At 36.3% G+C, this 12,206-nt stretch overlaps 2 protein-coding genes across 3 annotated transcripts; one reads left to right on the top strand and one right to left on the bottom strand.

The window, feature by feature from the left end:
* The first annotated feature begins 376 nt into the window (after positions 1–376).
* LOC149010090 (cytochrome P450 81Q32-like) lies at positions 377–2,474 on the top strand. Its single transcript, XM_089162228.1, has 2 exons — positions 377–1,580; positions 1,697–2,474. Exons 1-2 carry the CDS (start codon positions 693–695, stop codon positions 2,312–2,314), a joined length of 1,506 nt encoding a protein of 501 aa, XP_089018354.1. The 5' UTR covers positions 377–692; the 3' UTR covers positions 2,315–2,474.
* Positions 2,475–2,765: 291 nt separating this feature from the next.
* On the bottom strand, positions 2,766–7,140 carry LOC149010089 (G-type lectin S-receptor-like serine/threonine-protein kinase At1g11330). 2 transcript variants are annotated; one of them, XM_089163513.1, is made up of 8 exons: positions 6,251–7,140; positions 6,112–6,156; positions 5,135–5,149; positions 4,680–4,912; positions 4,263–4,473; positions 3,913–4,150; positions 3,596–3,746; positions 2,766–3,457 (listed from the first exon to the last, which is right to left on the bottom strand). In XM_089163513.1, the coding sequence occupies exons 1-8, from the start codon at positions 6,753–6,755 to the stop codon at positions 3,146–3,148; spliced, it is 1,710 nt and encodes a 569-aa protein (XP_089019639.1). In that variant the 5' UTR covers positions 6,756–7,140; the 3' UTR covers positions 2,766–3,145. The 2 variants fall into 2 exon arrangements, with proteins under 2 accessions (XP_089019639.1, XP_089019638.1); XM_089163512.1 differs by having other exon boundaries at positions 2,767–3,457; positions 5,030–5,149; positions 6,251–7,139.
* Between the last annotated feature and the right edge of the window lie 5,066 nt (positions 7,141–12,206).

Genomic DNA, 12,206 nt, shown 5'->3' with positions numbered 1-12,206 from the left:
TTTTGATCCACATAAGAGTGTTACCAAACAATCCTTCTAAGCACAAATTTGTACCCACATCATACCTCATAAACATGTCTCTGAATCCTTTACATGCAATGCACATTGGATATGAATCGTATGATGAACCATCCCTATTCACGGGCCACATTATGGATGGGGGATTCCATCAGCTCTAACTCAAATTAAAGCCCTCAAACTTACAACTCATCCTTCAAATGCATTGAATAGTGTTACGATAAACACCAAGAAAAAAACGCGCGCACACATAAATAAAAAATTAATGCTAAGCCACCTGAGATAGAATGTAGAAAATTTTAATGCAAGCCACCCTGGATCAGGATTGGATCAGGCGGATCCATTGGCAAGAATGCAATAAATGTGGATAAAACTCCTGAATGATTTATTGATGTGGGTATTTCTACCTCCTGAAGCTGACCATCAGATATGCATGTCGTTGTAAAATTTCGTAGACTTCCATCCTCTGAATAAATTGGTTGAAAAATACCCCAAGACTGCATGGTTGGGTTTTCTCTCTGATTTGTTTTGCAGATTTCCGTTGACCGTATGGTCGATTTTGATTCTGCAAAGACCATGCATCCATCAGTTCTTGACTTGGTGGTTATAACCCAGAAATTATATATTGAGAAGCTGACCTTTATCACAACAATCGAAGCTAAGCCAGCCAAATCATGGAACAAGTATGGTTCTCCTTAGCTCTCTTCCTTCTGGCTCTCGTTGTCTCCACTAAGTTCTTGTTGCAGAAGAAATCACGTAAATACCACCTTCCACCAAGCCCACCTTCACGACCCATCATAGGTCATCTTCATCTCATCAAACAGCCATTACATCGAACACTTTACGAGCTTGCAGCCAAATATGGTCCTTCTGTTCTCTACCTCCGCTTTGGAACTCGCCCTGTGATTATAGTTACTTCCCTATCTGCCGTCGAAGAGTGCTTCACCAAGCACGACATCACCTTCGCGAATCGCCCCCATCTTCTCATAGGGAAGCATCTCAGCTACGAGCATTCCACAATCGGAACAGCTTCTTATGGCCAGCACTGGAGAAACCTTCGTCGCCTTAGTGCTCTTGAGATCTTCTCCACATCGCGTATCAACAGTTATACAGGCATAAGGGAAGATGAGGCACGCATGCTGGTGAAGAAGCTCTTCAAAGAAACTAAACAGAGTAATTCCAAGGTGGAGCTGAAAGGAAGGCTTTCTGAGCTCACGTTTAACATAATTATGAGGATTTTCGCAGGGAAGAGATATTATGGAGAAGAAGCTGCTGATTGGGGGGAAGCCGCGAGGTTTCGTGATATTATAAATGAGATTTTTGAGTTGAGCAGTGTATCTAATCCAGGTGATTTCTTGCCGTTTTTGCAATGGATTGATTTTACAGGATTTGAGAAGAGGCTGCTGGGTTTGAAGGAGAAGACCGACGCCTTCCTGCAGGGTTTGATCGAAGAACATCGAAACAAGGACAGAGATGTTAAGACCATGATCGACGTTTTGTTGTCTCTGCAGAAGTCTGAGCCAGATTACTACACTGATGAAGTCATCAAAGGCACTACACTGGTAACTCTACTTGCCTTTGAAGTTTGTAACCCAAAGGGTTTGACTTATGTTCGTTCCACAGCTTCAGACTTAACTTCGGAGATTGAGATTGCTAACAAATTACCTTCCACGTGCAGAACTTGCTTACAGCAGGAACCGACTCATCAGCAGCGACAATGGAATGGACGATGTCAGCTCTACTCAACGATCCAGAGATAATGAAGAAAGCTAAAGCAGAGATTGAAGCAAATGTGGGTCATGAAAGAATGGTGGAGGAAAATGATCTTCCAAAGCTAAACTACCTTCAATGTATCATCAATGAGACGCTTCGATTGTTTCCGGCAGGACCACTTCTGGTGCCACACCAGGCATCTGAGGACTGCACTGTAGCAGGGTATGACATTCCAAAAGGAACAATCCTGTTTGTGAATGCATGGGCAGTTCACAGAGACCCTAAGCTGTGGGAAGATGCAACAAGCTTCAAGCCTGAGAGGTTTGAAGGAGTTGCAGATCCAAAAGCAAATGGGTTGATTCCATTTGGGATTGGAAGGAGGGCATGTCCTGGTGCTGGGTTGGCACACCGCGTGATGGGATTAACTTTGGCAGCCATGATTCAGTGTTTTGAATGGGAAAGAGTTGGTAAAGAGTTGGTGGACCTCACTGAAGGGAAAGGGCTCACCATGCCCAAAGCCAAGCCTTTGGAAGCTTTCTGTAAGGCTAACCCACAAATGCTCAACATCATTTCTCAACTGTGATCATCATTTGTTGCTGCTTTCTGACAAGCTTAGGCACGGTCAGAGTAAAGATGATCATATTATTCGAACTACAATTAAGTTTTTATTAGGCCTAAATAAAGCATCGCATGAGCTGCCCCCGCAGGCCTACTACTTGTGTGTGTCTGCATGTTGTCTTTTTCATTTTCTGGGCCGGCTATCTAGGATGAATGAGAGCCCTTTGTCCTTGGGTTTCAGGGCCTGCGTCCTTCTATTTTATTAAGGATTAAGAACTCGCTGGAGTGCCCACGGTGAATTTTGGCTACAAAAGTTTTTCTTTTTCTGTTTCAGTGGATTCTGTACTTGAGCAACTTCATCATTTGTTAAGAAATAAAACATTCCTACTTCATCGAGGTTTGAGGCGGTAGTGAACCAATCATGTGTGTGGGGGATTTAAAAAAACCAACCTTTACATCCTTGATACCCAATAGCTAATTCTACCAAAAAAGGGACAGAACAGAACCATTTGGAATTCTTCAGGAATAGCAGTTTAATAGCTACTTAGATGAATAATCAGCTCAACAATGGGGCATTTGGATTTGATTGTTTCATATAGGAATTGGGTAATAATTGAAACCTTCTCTGCATTGCTTCATACTGACACACTTCTGTGGAACTTTGTGTTTGTTAAATGATTTTGATATGAATATTCCATTTTAAGAATTAGCTGGGACTTAATTCCTGCTCATATTAAACATTTTTCCTCAGGCACGCATTATAACAAAGTGATATTTACACAGATTAATGAACTCAATCGTATTCAAACATACAAAATTGGATGAAGCTTAATGACTAAAGAAATCTCTTGCTATACTACCTCCCATTCATTACTGAGATGGTTATATCATTCACTGTTTCTCGACCAGTTGATGAGGAAGAATCACCACCACCATCAGTTTTGCCAATGGTAAAAGCAGGCTGTTTTACAGATGGCAAACATGTTGTTTCATTGCTAAGCATAGAAACAACCATGGACATGGTTGGTCTATCTGCTGCACTCTGTTGCACACATAAGAAGCCCACCTGCACATACCTTATGAATTCAAGTTCATTGGTTGAACATGAATCGACTAGAGTACTATCCATCAACTCCAATATTTTTCCGTTCTTCCACAGATCCCATGCCTGAAATGGAAATTAAATTCCATGGATGCTTAGCATTCGGATCTAACCAATGAAGATTATATGGATGCAGCAGAGAAGGGGAAAGGGAGGGAGGGGGGATGCATGGAGAAAGAAAATGAAAAAGTACAGGTGACTTACATATCCAAGTAGATTTAAACCGCTGTCTGTCAGAAAGAAGCACCTGTTCTTTTTACCACTCAGAATCTCTAACATCATCACACCAAAACTAAATACATCCGATTTTTCAGAGAAAAGACCATCCATTGCATATTCTGGTGACATATAACCACTGGAACCCAACAGTAAAAGTAATTCATTAGAATACATATGGATGTGCTGTTTTAATTTGTGATTGTGATTGTGTGGTTGTGTGCGTGTGTGTGCACGCCCACATGTAAGACAGGTGGGTGAGGGTTTGGCACGCAAACAATTATCTAGAGGTAAACTTTACTCACAATGTCCCAATGATTCTACTTGTATTGGCTTGGAATTCATTCTGGCTAAAAACTCTTGCTGTGCCAAAATCTGAAATTTTAGGGTTCATGTCACTATCCAACAAAACGTTGCTGGTCTTTAAATCTCTATGAATGATTTTCAATCTTGAATACTTGTGAAGGTACAAAAGCCCTTGCGCTATCCCTTCAATTATGCTAATACGAGTTCTCCAATCCAATAATGCATTTTTCTCCGGATCTACCTCGAAGATACATTAAAATAAGAGAAAAACAAGCCAACCCAGTTAGATTGGAAATGTTGAAACATTGAGTAATAACTAGAAGTTAAGTTGAACAGTTAAGTAACTAACCGAAAAGAAAAGAATCCAAGCCTTTGTTGGGCATGTATTCATAGACTAGTATCAGCTCATCTCCTTCAATGCAACAACCCAAAATCCTAACAAGATTTCTATGTTGTAGTTTAGAAATCAATGTGAATTCATTTTTGAACTGCTCCAATCCTTGCCCTGACATTTTAGAAAGCCTCTTCACTGCAATTTCTTGTCCTTCAATCAACTTACCCTGAGATAACAATCCAGTATTAAAGCAACCTGAAACAAACATGTATAGAAAATATTTGGGACCATGTATCATATTGTTATATGCATTAATGTAGATAGTCCCACTTTATTGTGCTATAGGTATGTTGATAAGAGATCATAAGCTCATCAATGACATAAGATAAATTTAAGGTTTTCTTCAAGCTCCATTAATGAGGAATATATTACCTTATACACTGGTCCAAAGCCACCTTCACCAAGCTTATTAGTAGTAGCAAAATTATTTGTAGCAGCTTCTATGGTAGAAAAGCTGAATAATGGCAATTCAGAGTCATTGTTCCCACATAATATCTGCTCATTTCCACTGCTATTTTTGTATGCAGCTTCAATGTCACCATATTTATTCAAATGCAACCTCGAAGTCGAACTCTGGGTATCATCATCATTCTCACGATTTTTTCCTGGTGTTTCATTACAAAGGAGATGTCAAAAACCACAGCTCCAAGAAGAAGTCAGTGAATCCCAGAAAGCAGTTCTGGTCTTATATTTAGTAGGTTTATATATGGATGGTTTATTACCTCTTTTATCAAAATATCTAGTCTTTAGTCTACATATTATGTAGGCTATTAGAAAGGCCGACATAATGATTAAGACTAATAAAATGATCCGTACTGACACCTTACTTGTGGCTGAATGACCTGAAAACAAAATTAACCAAGTTCAGAATTAACACTACAAATCAAGCAAATGAACCTTCTAATTATATGCTAAGACATGCAAACATAGCCACCAGCCCAACTAAAGTAATCATATTTTTTGAAAGACCGAGGTATTAACCTAATAAAACCCAAATATACTTTCCATTAATCAGCTTCATGAGACCAATATTCATCAATGTTCAACCACAGAACTAAAGCCTTATGAAAGAAAGTAATCTAGAAAGACATGATTAGATTCATATACTCACCTAATCTATAATCACAGTAGAGGATATGACATACTGATTCTCACCTTAGAATTCACAAGCGTTTTATTTTCTGTATCTCAGAAAACTATTTGTGAGGACCTAGGGATCCCCTGTTTAATGATTGGCTTCTAAGCATGAGTTCTATCCAAGTGCCAACAAATGGTATCAGAACCAGGGTGATACTTCCAATGTAACCAGAGATTCCCTGGACTTCTTGGATCAAAAAAGGAAAAAACACAACCCCCCCCCCCCCACCAAAACCCAAAACCCAAAAAAAGCATATTGTAGGGTGTAATACTATTGGAAATGGCTCATGAGCAATGTCAGGGAGAGAGACATGCAACAGCTGTTTGTCTCATTTCATTACATAAACTTTGGATGTCCTTTTCCAAAGGTGGAGAAAGCGTGAAAATGATTCCCAAATGTGGCTGAATGAATTTTTCAAGAGACGTGAAGGGGACACTCCAGCTCGCCAAAAGCGACTTTATGGATATAGTTCAGAGTGATGAATTTTCAAATCCTTCAACAAACGTGTTTGAATGTGATTAATTTTCTTTGGGTCGAATTGATCGAGTTTCTTCTAGCTAGAGAATAATGCAACGAAATCATCTCAGAAATCTAAAATACTCAGAAACCCTAAAACATGATTTTTCTGATTGAAGAATTTGAATGTCTAAAGAAATGGAAACTCACCAGTATCTGATAACCGTCGGCCTTTTTCCCTGGTTGTTTCAATCCCTAAAAGAAGATCAAGAGAGAAGAATAAGAATTGCAGAACTATAAACCAATAACAATTTGAAGCAGTTTAGAACCAGAGTTTGAGATGATCCACCTGAAGTCGTATAATTCTGGAGGTAAAGTGCGTAATCAGAAGGATAACTAGAGCTCTGCCATAAGATTCGCTCACCATCTCTTAGGACTAAATTACCAGAATCAAGGATTGTTACGCTTGTGTTGCCAACCATGGTGGGTTCTTCAGAATTTATAATGATTGAAGTGCCATTTCCACTGTTTAGCACCAAATTCCCTTCCCGATTAATACTTAGTACTCCAGAGCAATCCACAAGAGGGTTCTCTCTGTTTGCTATCCATACTGCCCTGCCATCATAGCCAAACAAGTATAGAATTGCCAAGTAACGGTTCTTTGAGTTCTCAAGGCTAATAAACTTAACTTCAAAAAACTTGTGTGCAGAAACCAAGTTCTCCCCATCTCTGAGGCTCTCTCCTGCTAGCAGTGTATCCTTCGCTTCAGATCCTCTGGTTCCTAAGCTCCAAGCAAAGAAAATCAAGAAAAACAAAACTTTTGATATACTAATGATCCTTCTGAGTCTACCCATTACAGACACCTTCAAAAGCTTGGAATTTTTGGGTAACAGCAGCAAGGAGAGGTTAACAACAAACCACTACCAAATAAACAATCTAGTAGTTAAACCTGTTCTAATGGAAAAAGGATTAGGGCATGGCCCCATATACTGAATGAAGCTGCCATGAACACGCCTTTGTGTAGTACAGAAGGTTCCTTAAAAGTGGAGATTTTTAGCAGGTATTCTCTCCTCGTGTGAGGCATGTTGTGTTGCATAAAGGTAAGGAAAAAGCTAAGAAACCATAGCTGCCTTGATGATAAGGTTTGACAAAATGGGTTCTCTTCTTCCAATCAAAAAGAGAGCTTTGCCTAAGTGTTGACAGCAAGGCTGTCTGAGAAATAAATGGTTTTTGATGCAAAGAGAATTTGATATAAAAGGGTTACCAAAAGAAATTCAGAAAAAAGTTTATAGGATCAGATTGGAATAGTTGCCTAGAGTCATTCACATTTTTTAATTTTTATCATTGAGTTTAGTATCTCAGTTTAGAATCAGAATCAAATGATTCACAGAAAAAAATCAAAAAAGAAAGTTGAAAATTCATAAGGTTGGTTGAGATCGTCTCCAACTTCTTAATTGTATTCAAGTTGGATCATCTAGAAGACTGCCACGACATCAGTTAAAAAACTATTAAAGTTACGTCAGGTGAGATCCATCTTTGGAATTGAACTCAAATGATTAGCTATAAATTAAAATTTTAAAATTAAGTTTTATATTTCTGTTTTCACTTCGTTTTTTCTTCTTTATTCTCGATCAAATAGTTTTCATTTTTCATATTTTCATAACCATATTTGGCAATCAGAGTCTCCTCATTTCTTCATATTACATTTTTACTTTCTCTTGATGTTTTAAATTTCAAAATCTAAAGCAAATCACCAAATAAAATCAAAATTGTTTAACTGAATTTGTTGGACTGAAGAAAAACAATTTAAAATCGAATCTGCACGTTTTTTTTATAGACAAGTACTTTGAAATTCTACAAATCTCTTTAGGACTCATGCAGGAAGATTTCATTCTCATTCCAATCAATTATGATTTAATTTGTATTCGAATTAATATTGACAGATCCAAATGTCTCATTGGAAGATTTCTTTTTAATAGGAGCAATTAATGTCTCTGATTATTTTATTATTTAGATCTACATCTACTGCTACTCAACTATATCCCAAACATGCGAATGAGTAATTTTATATTTTTCCATGAAACATGGAATTATAATCTATTTATTATTCTTCTTCTAATCAATTAATCCACCATATCTAAGAACCTTATTGGATTTCGTGGGAAAAAAAATGGTACAATGGGACCCTGGTCGGTGGAAGGGGTTCTTATATGATTAAAAAAAAAGGGTTTTTGTTTTTTTTAAAGCTAAGATACGAGAGTAAGGTTGTCTCTGATTCACCTTTAAATGGTTTTCATTGATTAGGTTTTAATCCGGATCTTTCGTTAGCATAAGAAATTTGTCATATACTTCTTCATCACGTATTACGAGAGAAATTTCTAGAAGGTCATACCTCTTATTCATTTTTATTTTTATTTTTTTTTGGTAAAAATACCTCTTAATCATTTGATCAACACTTGTTGATGGGTTTTATCCCTAATGTGTAGTTAAAAAATGTGTAAGGGAGCATAGTACTCTACCTATTATATACATTATAGTTCAAACCATTAAAACCAAAGCGAACCACACAAGTAAGTTTACTTGGTTCAAATCTGATTTGATTGGGTTTGTCTTTCACTTCTCAACACAAGCCCTTCTTGGAATATTGTTTCTCGGAAGATTGTTGGCTATGAAGTATACTTTCCTTGTGAATGCTAAGTAGTGCATAAGACTTTTCGGAAAACCCTTGTCAGGCGCCCGATAAGTTATATCTCGACAAAAATAATGTTGTAAGGGGAAACAGCTATTCCTTATCCAAACGTCAATCAATGCATTAAATTCAGCATTGAATGCTCTGGGGTGCATTAAATGTCCATCATTCATCAAGAAGCTTCTCATTCGCTCAAGTTTTCTCGAGTATTGTTCACTTACAATTTTTGTCTGTCAAACTAGGGAATTGATGTCACATCCACACCCATGTCTCTAAGTTCTTGATCAGTTTGGGATAAGGTGCAATTGGCATGAAGCTTCTCCAGAAAGATTAAGTTTTTTACCAAAAAAAAAACTAGATGGTCCATTCACACCCACGCTCTAAGTTCTTGTCCCGGGATAAGGTTGGGAGCTTCTCCAGAAATATTGACTTCTTAACTTGGTGATTAAGTAATCCATCGTACATAATTTCAACCCTTCATCTTGAGCTGGTAGATTGGAGGGCTAGGATGCATCATTGCCACATCAAATGTATGTATTAATATATAAACCTCATGTTCAACGTACCTAAGGATAAGGTCAATTACAATAACTCTGCCATTTATTCTCCTGTAAGTTTCAAATAAGACATTTATTATTGAAATATTTATTCCTCTATACAAAGATCTATGTTTTCTTGAATCTGACTTAATCATTGAAGGTGACTTCCCGCCCTCAAAGGTGGCTCACTCTCACTTTCTTTCATTCTCAAAAACCAAGCTTAGACCAGCATTGAACCAGACAATACTCAATCAGATTTTGGAACAACACAACCCTAATGTGTAAAAAATCCTATTTCATCAGGTTTAATGATTTCGTCCAAAAGATTTCTTGGTACCAATTAAAAATTAATGATGACTCCTTAAAATCAAGGAGTTAATCTTCACATATCATACCTAACGTTTGCTGCTTTCCATTGTTGCTGTTTTTCACACCTGATAAGTCTTCTTACCAAAAAAGCACTATATAGTCTTAGAAAATAGTACCTCGAGAAATAATTCGTTTAGCAAAAGAGGAAGAAAAAAGAAAAACACTTAAAAGTTTCTTTTGTGGTCCTATATCTTTTTATGACAAGTCAAAAAGAGCAACAACCAGCACAGAAGTGGAGACTTTGTTGTTTGTCACAATTTATCCCATATGGAATGTCTACACAAATAAAAACAACCGTGGAAAAATCTTTAATAGAGATCCATATTCTAAACAAACGTCACAGAGTCGTGATTAAAAATTTAACCTTTTCATTCATTGTATCTGGATGGGATTATGTTTGGAAGCAGCACTGCTCGTAGCAGGATATGGTCCAAGTCCAATTTGAGGTCCAGCTAATTCAAATCTGGGCGGCACAGTGCTGGGAGCAATGCTGCTCCTAAACAAAATGCAATTAGACGAAACTGAAAATGAAAATTAAGTATTTTTATTTAAGAGATCCATCTTCAAAATAGCTCAAGAGAGAATATGGAAAAGTTAGATTAATGAAAAGTATGTTCAATAATTATATATATTGAATCCATTAATAGTAGAAAATGAAGGAATTAGATGTCCTACAATTAAGAATCTTATAGCTATTCAAAAGTGGAATCCATGCATCATTCTAAGTGGAAAAATAATCGTCATTCTCCTTTTTGAATGAGATTTTTACAGGACTCCTCCACTAGACTAGGATAAATCTTTCAAAGTTCATGAAATAAAGATGTTCAATATAAAAAGTATCAAACCCGATGCACTAGGTTTGTCTCCATTTTCATGGGAATACTTTTCATATTGATACTTTGCTCGAATAACTGGCACCAGGAGAGAATATGAATACTTAAGTCGTTGCTTGGTTATTTGTGCCAGATTGAAAGACTTTCTTCTCTTACTAATAATTGTGTTCATCCATTGTGATCTAGTTAGCTCTTTGCTTGTTTTCTTCTACATTACGCTTACTCTTTAAAGATTCAATAGTGTTTTTTTTCTTCTTTTGAACTAAGTTTCATCTTGTTCAGCTTATTCACACCTTAACTACATCTTCAGGGATAATCATCTTTAATATACTAATATATAATTTAAGGCGACACTAAGATTTTTGTAATAAAAAATATCACAATAGAAAGACCTAGGGTTTTTAGCATTTTTTATTTAGCTTCACCATTGCTATCATGGCCTAACCTCTAAATCATTTTTAGGTTTGTGATAGAAACACACAGTGTGAATGTGAAAGATAATTCTTGGGTCATACCAACGTCACTATTTGCGTCAGCTGTTGGTTCAAATTTTAAAAAGAAGTTGTGAACGGTTGGCTGGAAATGTTGACTACCATGGAGTGTATCAGGGTGAGATGTCAGCGTAGTCTCATTTTTTTCTAATGCCATCTTTGCTTTTGCTGAAAATTAACTTTAATTCCTGTTGATTAATTATTAGATTTGAATCATGGTGGTCCCATCTTGCCGTCCAAAAAGAATAATGACATCAAATTAATGACCTATTTTATTTCTTTTAAAACCAAAATAATTTACTTTGAAATCAAAATGTTGCATGATTGTTTGGCTTTGGATCTCCAATGAGGAGATGGACATGTTTTCTTTTCTGTATGAATTGTAATTAAACAAAAATCGATTAATTTTTGTAATTAAAGTTAGAAGCTAAATCCTATTGGTTTGATTTTAAGTGGTTTCGGTTTTTTTTTTTTTTTTTGGTATTTGAGGTTCATCCGAGCCCGTTTGCGCACACCTTGATTACATCCTCAGGGGGATGCTTGTCGTCCGCAAGGGTCGATCCCATGACTCTCCACTGAGAAGTATGGATCTTACCACTCTACCAACCCTGCAGTGACAAAACAATAATCTCTTTATAGGGGCATTCCGAGAATAAACTTATAACTGACAATTTCATGCAATTTCAACTCATACATATTCATAAAGTAATATTAGATGTTTACCCCAAAAGAATAAAAATAAAGTAACATTAGATCAAAAACTTATTAATTAGTCTTTATTCAATGTAAAAACCCTAAAAATTATGTGAAATTTTATTTAAATTCAATATCATTTTCATACTCTATATTGAGCTATTATAATGAACTCAAGAATACACAAATTAAAAATATGAAAAAAACATAAAAATTTAACATGGTTCACACGCCAATACGGTAAGCTACACCTACAGACAAAGAAAAAAAACTTTCATTATATATAAGAAAAAAAATGATTGAGATCTCTTAACCAATCGTTCAAACTAGTGTGACAAAAACTGTCAATTAAAACCGTAACAGAAAGTCTTAAATTTTACAATGACTTAATAAGATAACATATGTTAACTATTTATAGATATTTAATCGGGTAAATGGTTGGCCCACCCCTCTGCTTTCATCACTTATCGTGCGAATCAAGTCATTCAAGTCGTCCACCAAAATATGTCGGTGTGGGTTCATATTCAAATTCGATTATATTTATTTAAATCACATCATAACATGAATCCAGAGACACATAACACAGATTGAAAAAATATATACATAATTTCACAAAATATTTTTTTCGATAAAATATATGCACAAATATTCAACCCTATGTGAAATGCTACTTGACAATAGTATAAAGGCC

Source organism: Hakea prostrata, chromosome 7 (genome assembly GCF_041222555.1).
Source record: "Hakea prostrata isolate BN-2017 chromosome 7, UWA_Hpros_2, whole genome shotgun sequence".
Classification (NCBI taxonomy): domain Eukaryota; kingdom Viridiplantae; phylum Streptophyta; class Magnoliopsida; order Proteales; family Proteaceae; genus Hakea; species Hakea prostrata.
The sequence above is the reverse complement of the archived record's forward strand: the minus strand, read 5'-3'. Positions and strand labels throughout refer to the sequence as shown.

Coding starts and splice junctions, on each gene's coding strand:
- LOC149010090 (XM_089162228.1), top strand. CDS start 693: ATGGAACAAGTATGGTTCTCCTTAGCTCTCTTCCTTCTGGCTCTCGTT. Junction 1,581..1,696: donor TCATCAAAGGCACTACACTG/GTAACTCTACTT, acceptor TTCCACGTGCAG/AACTTGCTTACAGCAGGAAC.
- LOC149010089 (XM_089163512.1), bottom strand. CDS start 6,755: ATGGGTAGACTCAGAAGGATCATTAGTATATCAAAAGTTTTGTTTTTC. Junction 5,150..6,111: donor CCGACGGTTATCAGATACTG/GTGAGTTTCCAT, acceptor TTTTGTTTTCAG/GTCATTCAGCCACAAGTAAG. Junction 4,913..5,029: donor TAGATATTTTGATAAAAGAG/GTAATAAACCAT, acceptor ATGAAACACCAG/GAAAAAATCGTGAGAATGAT.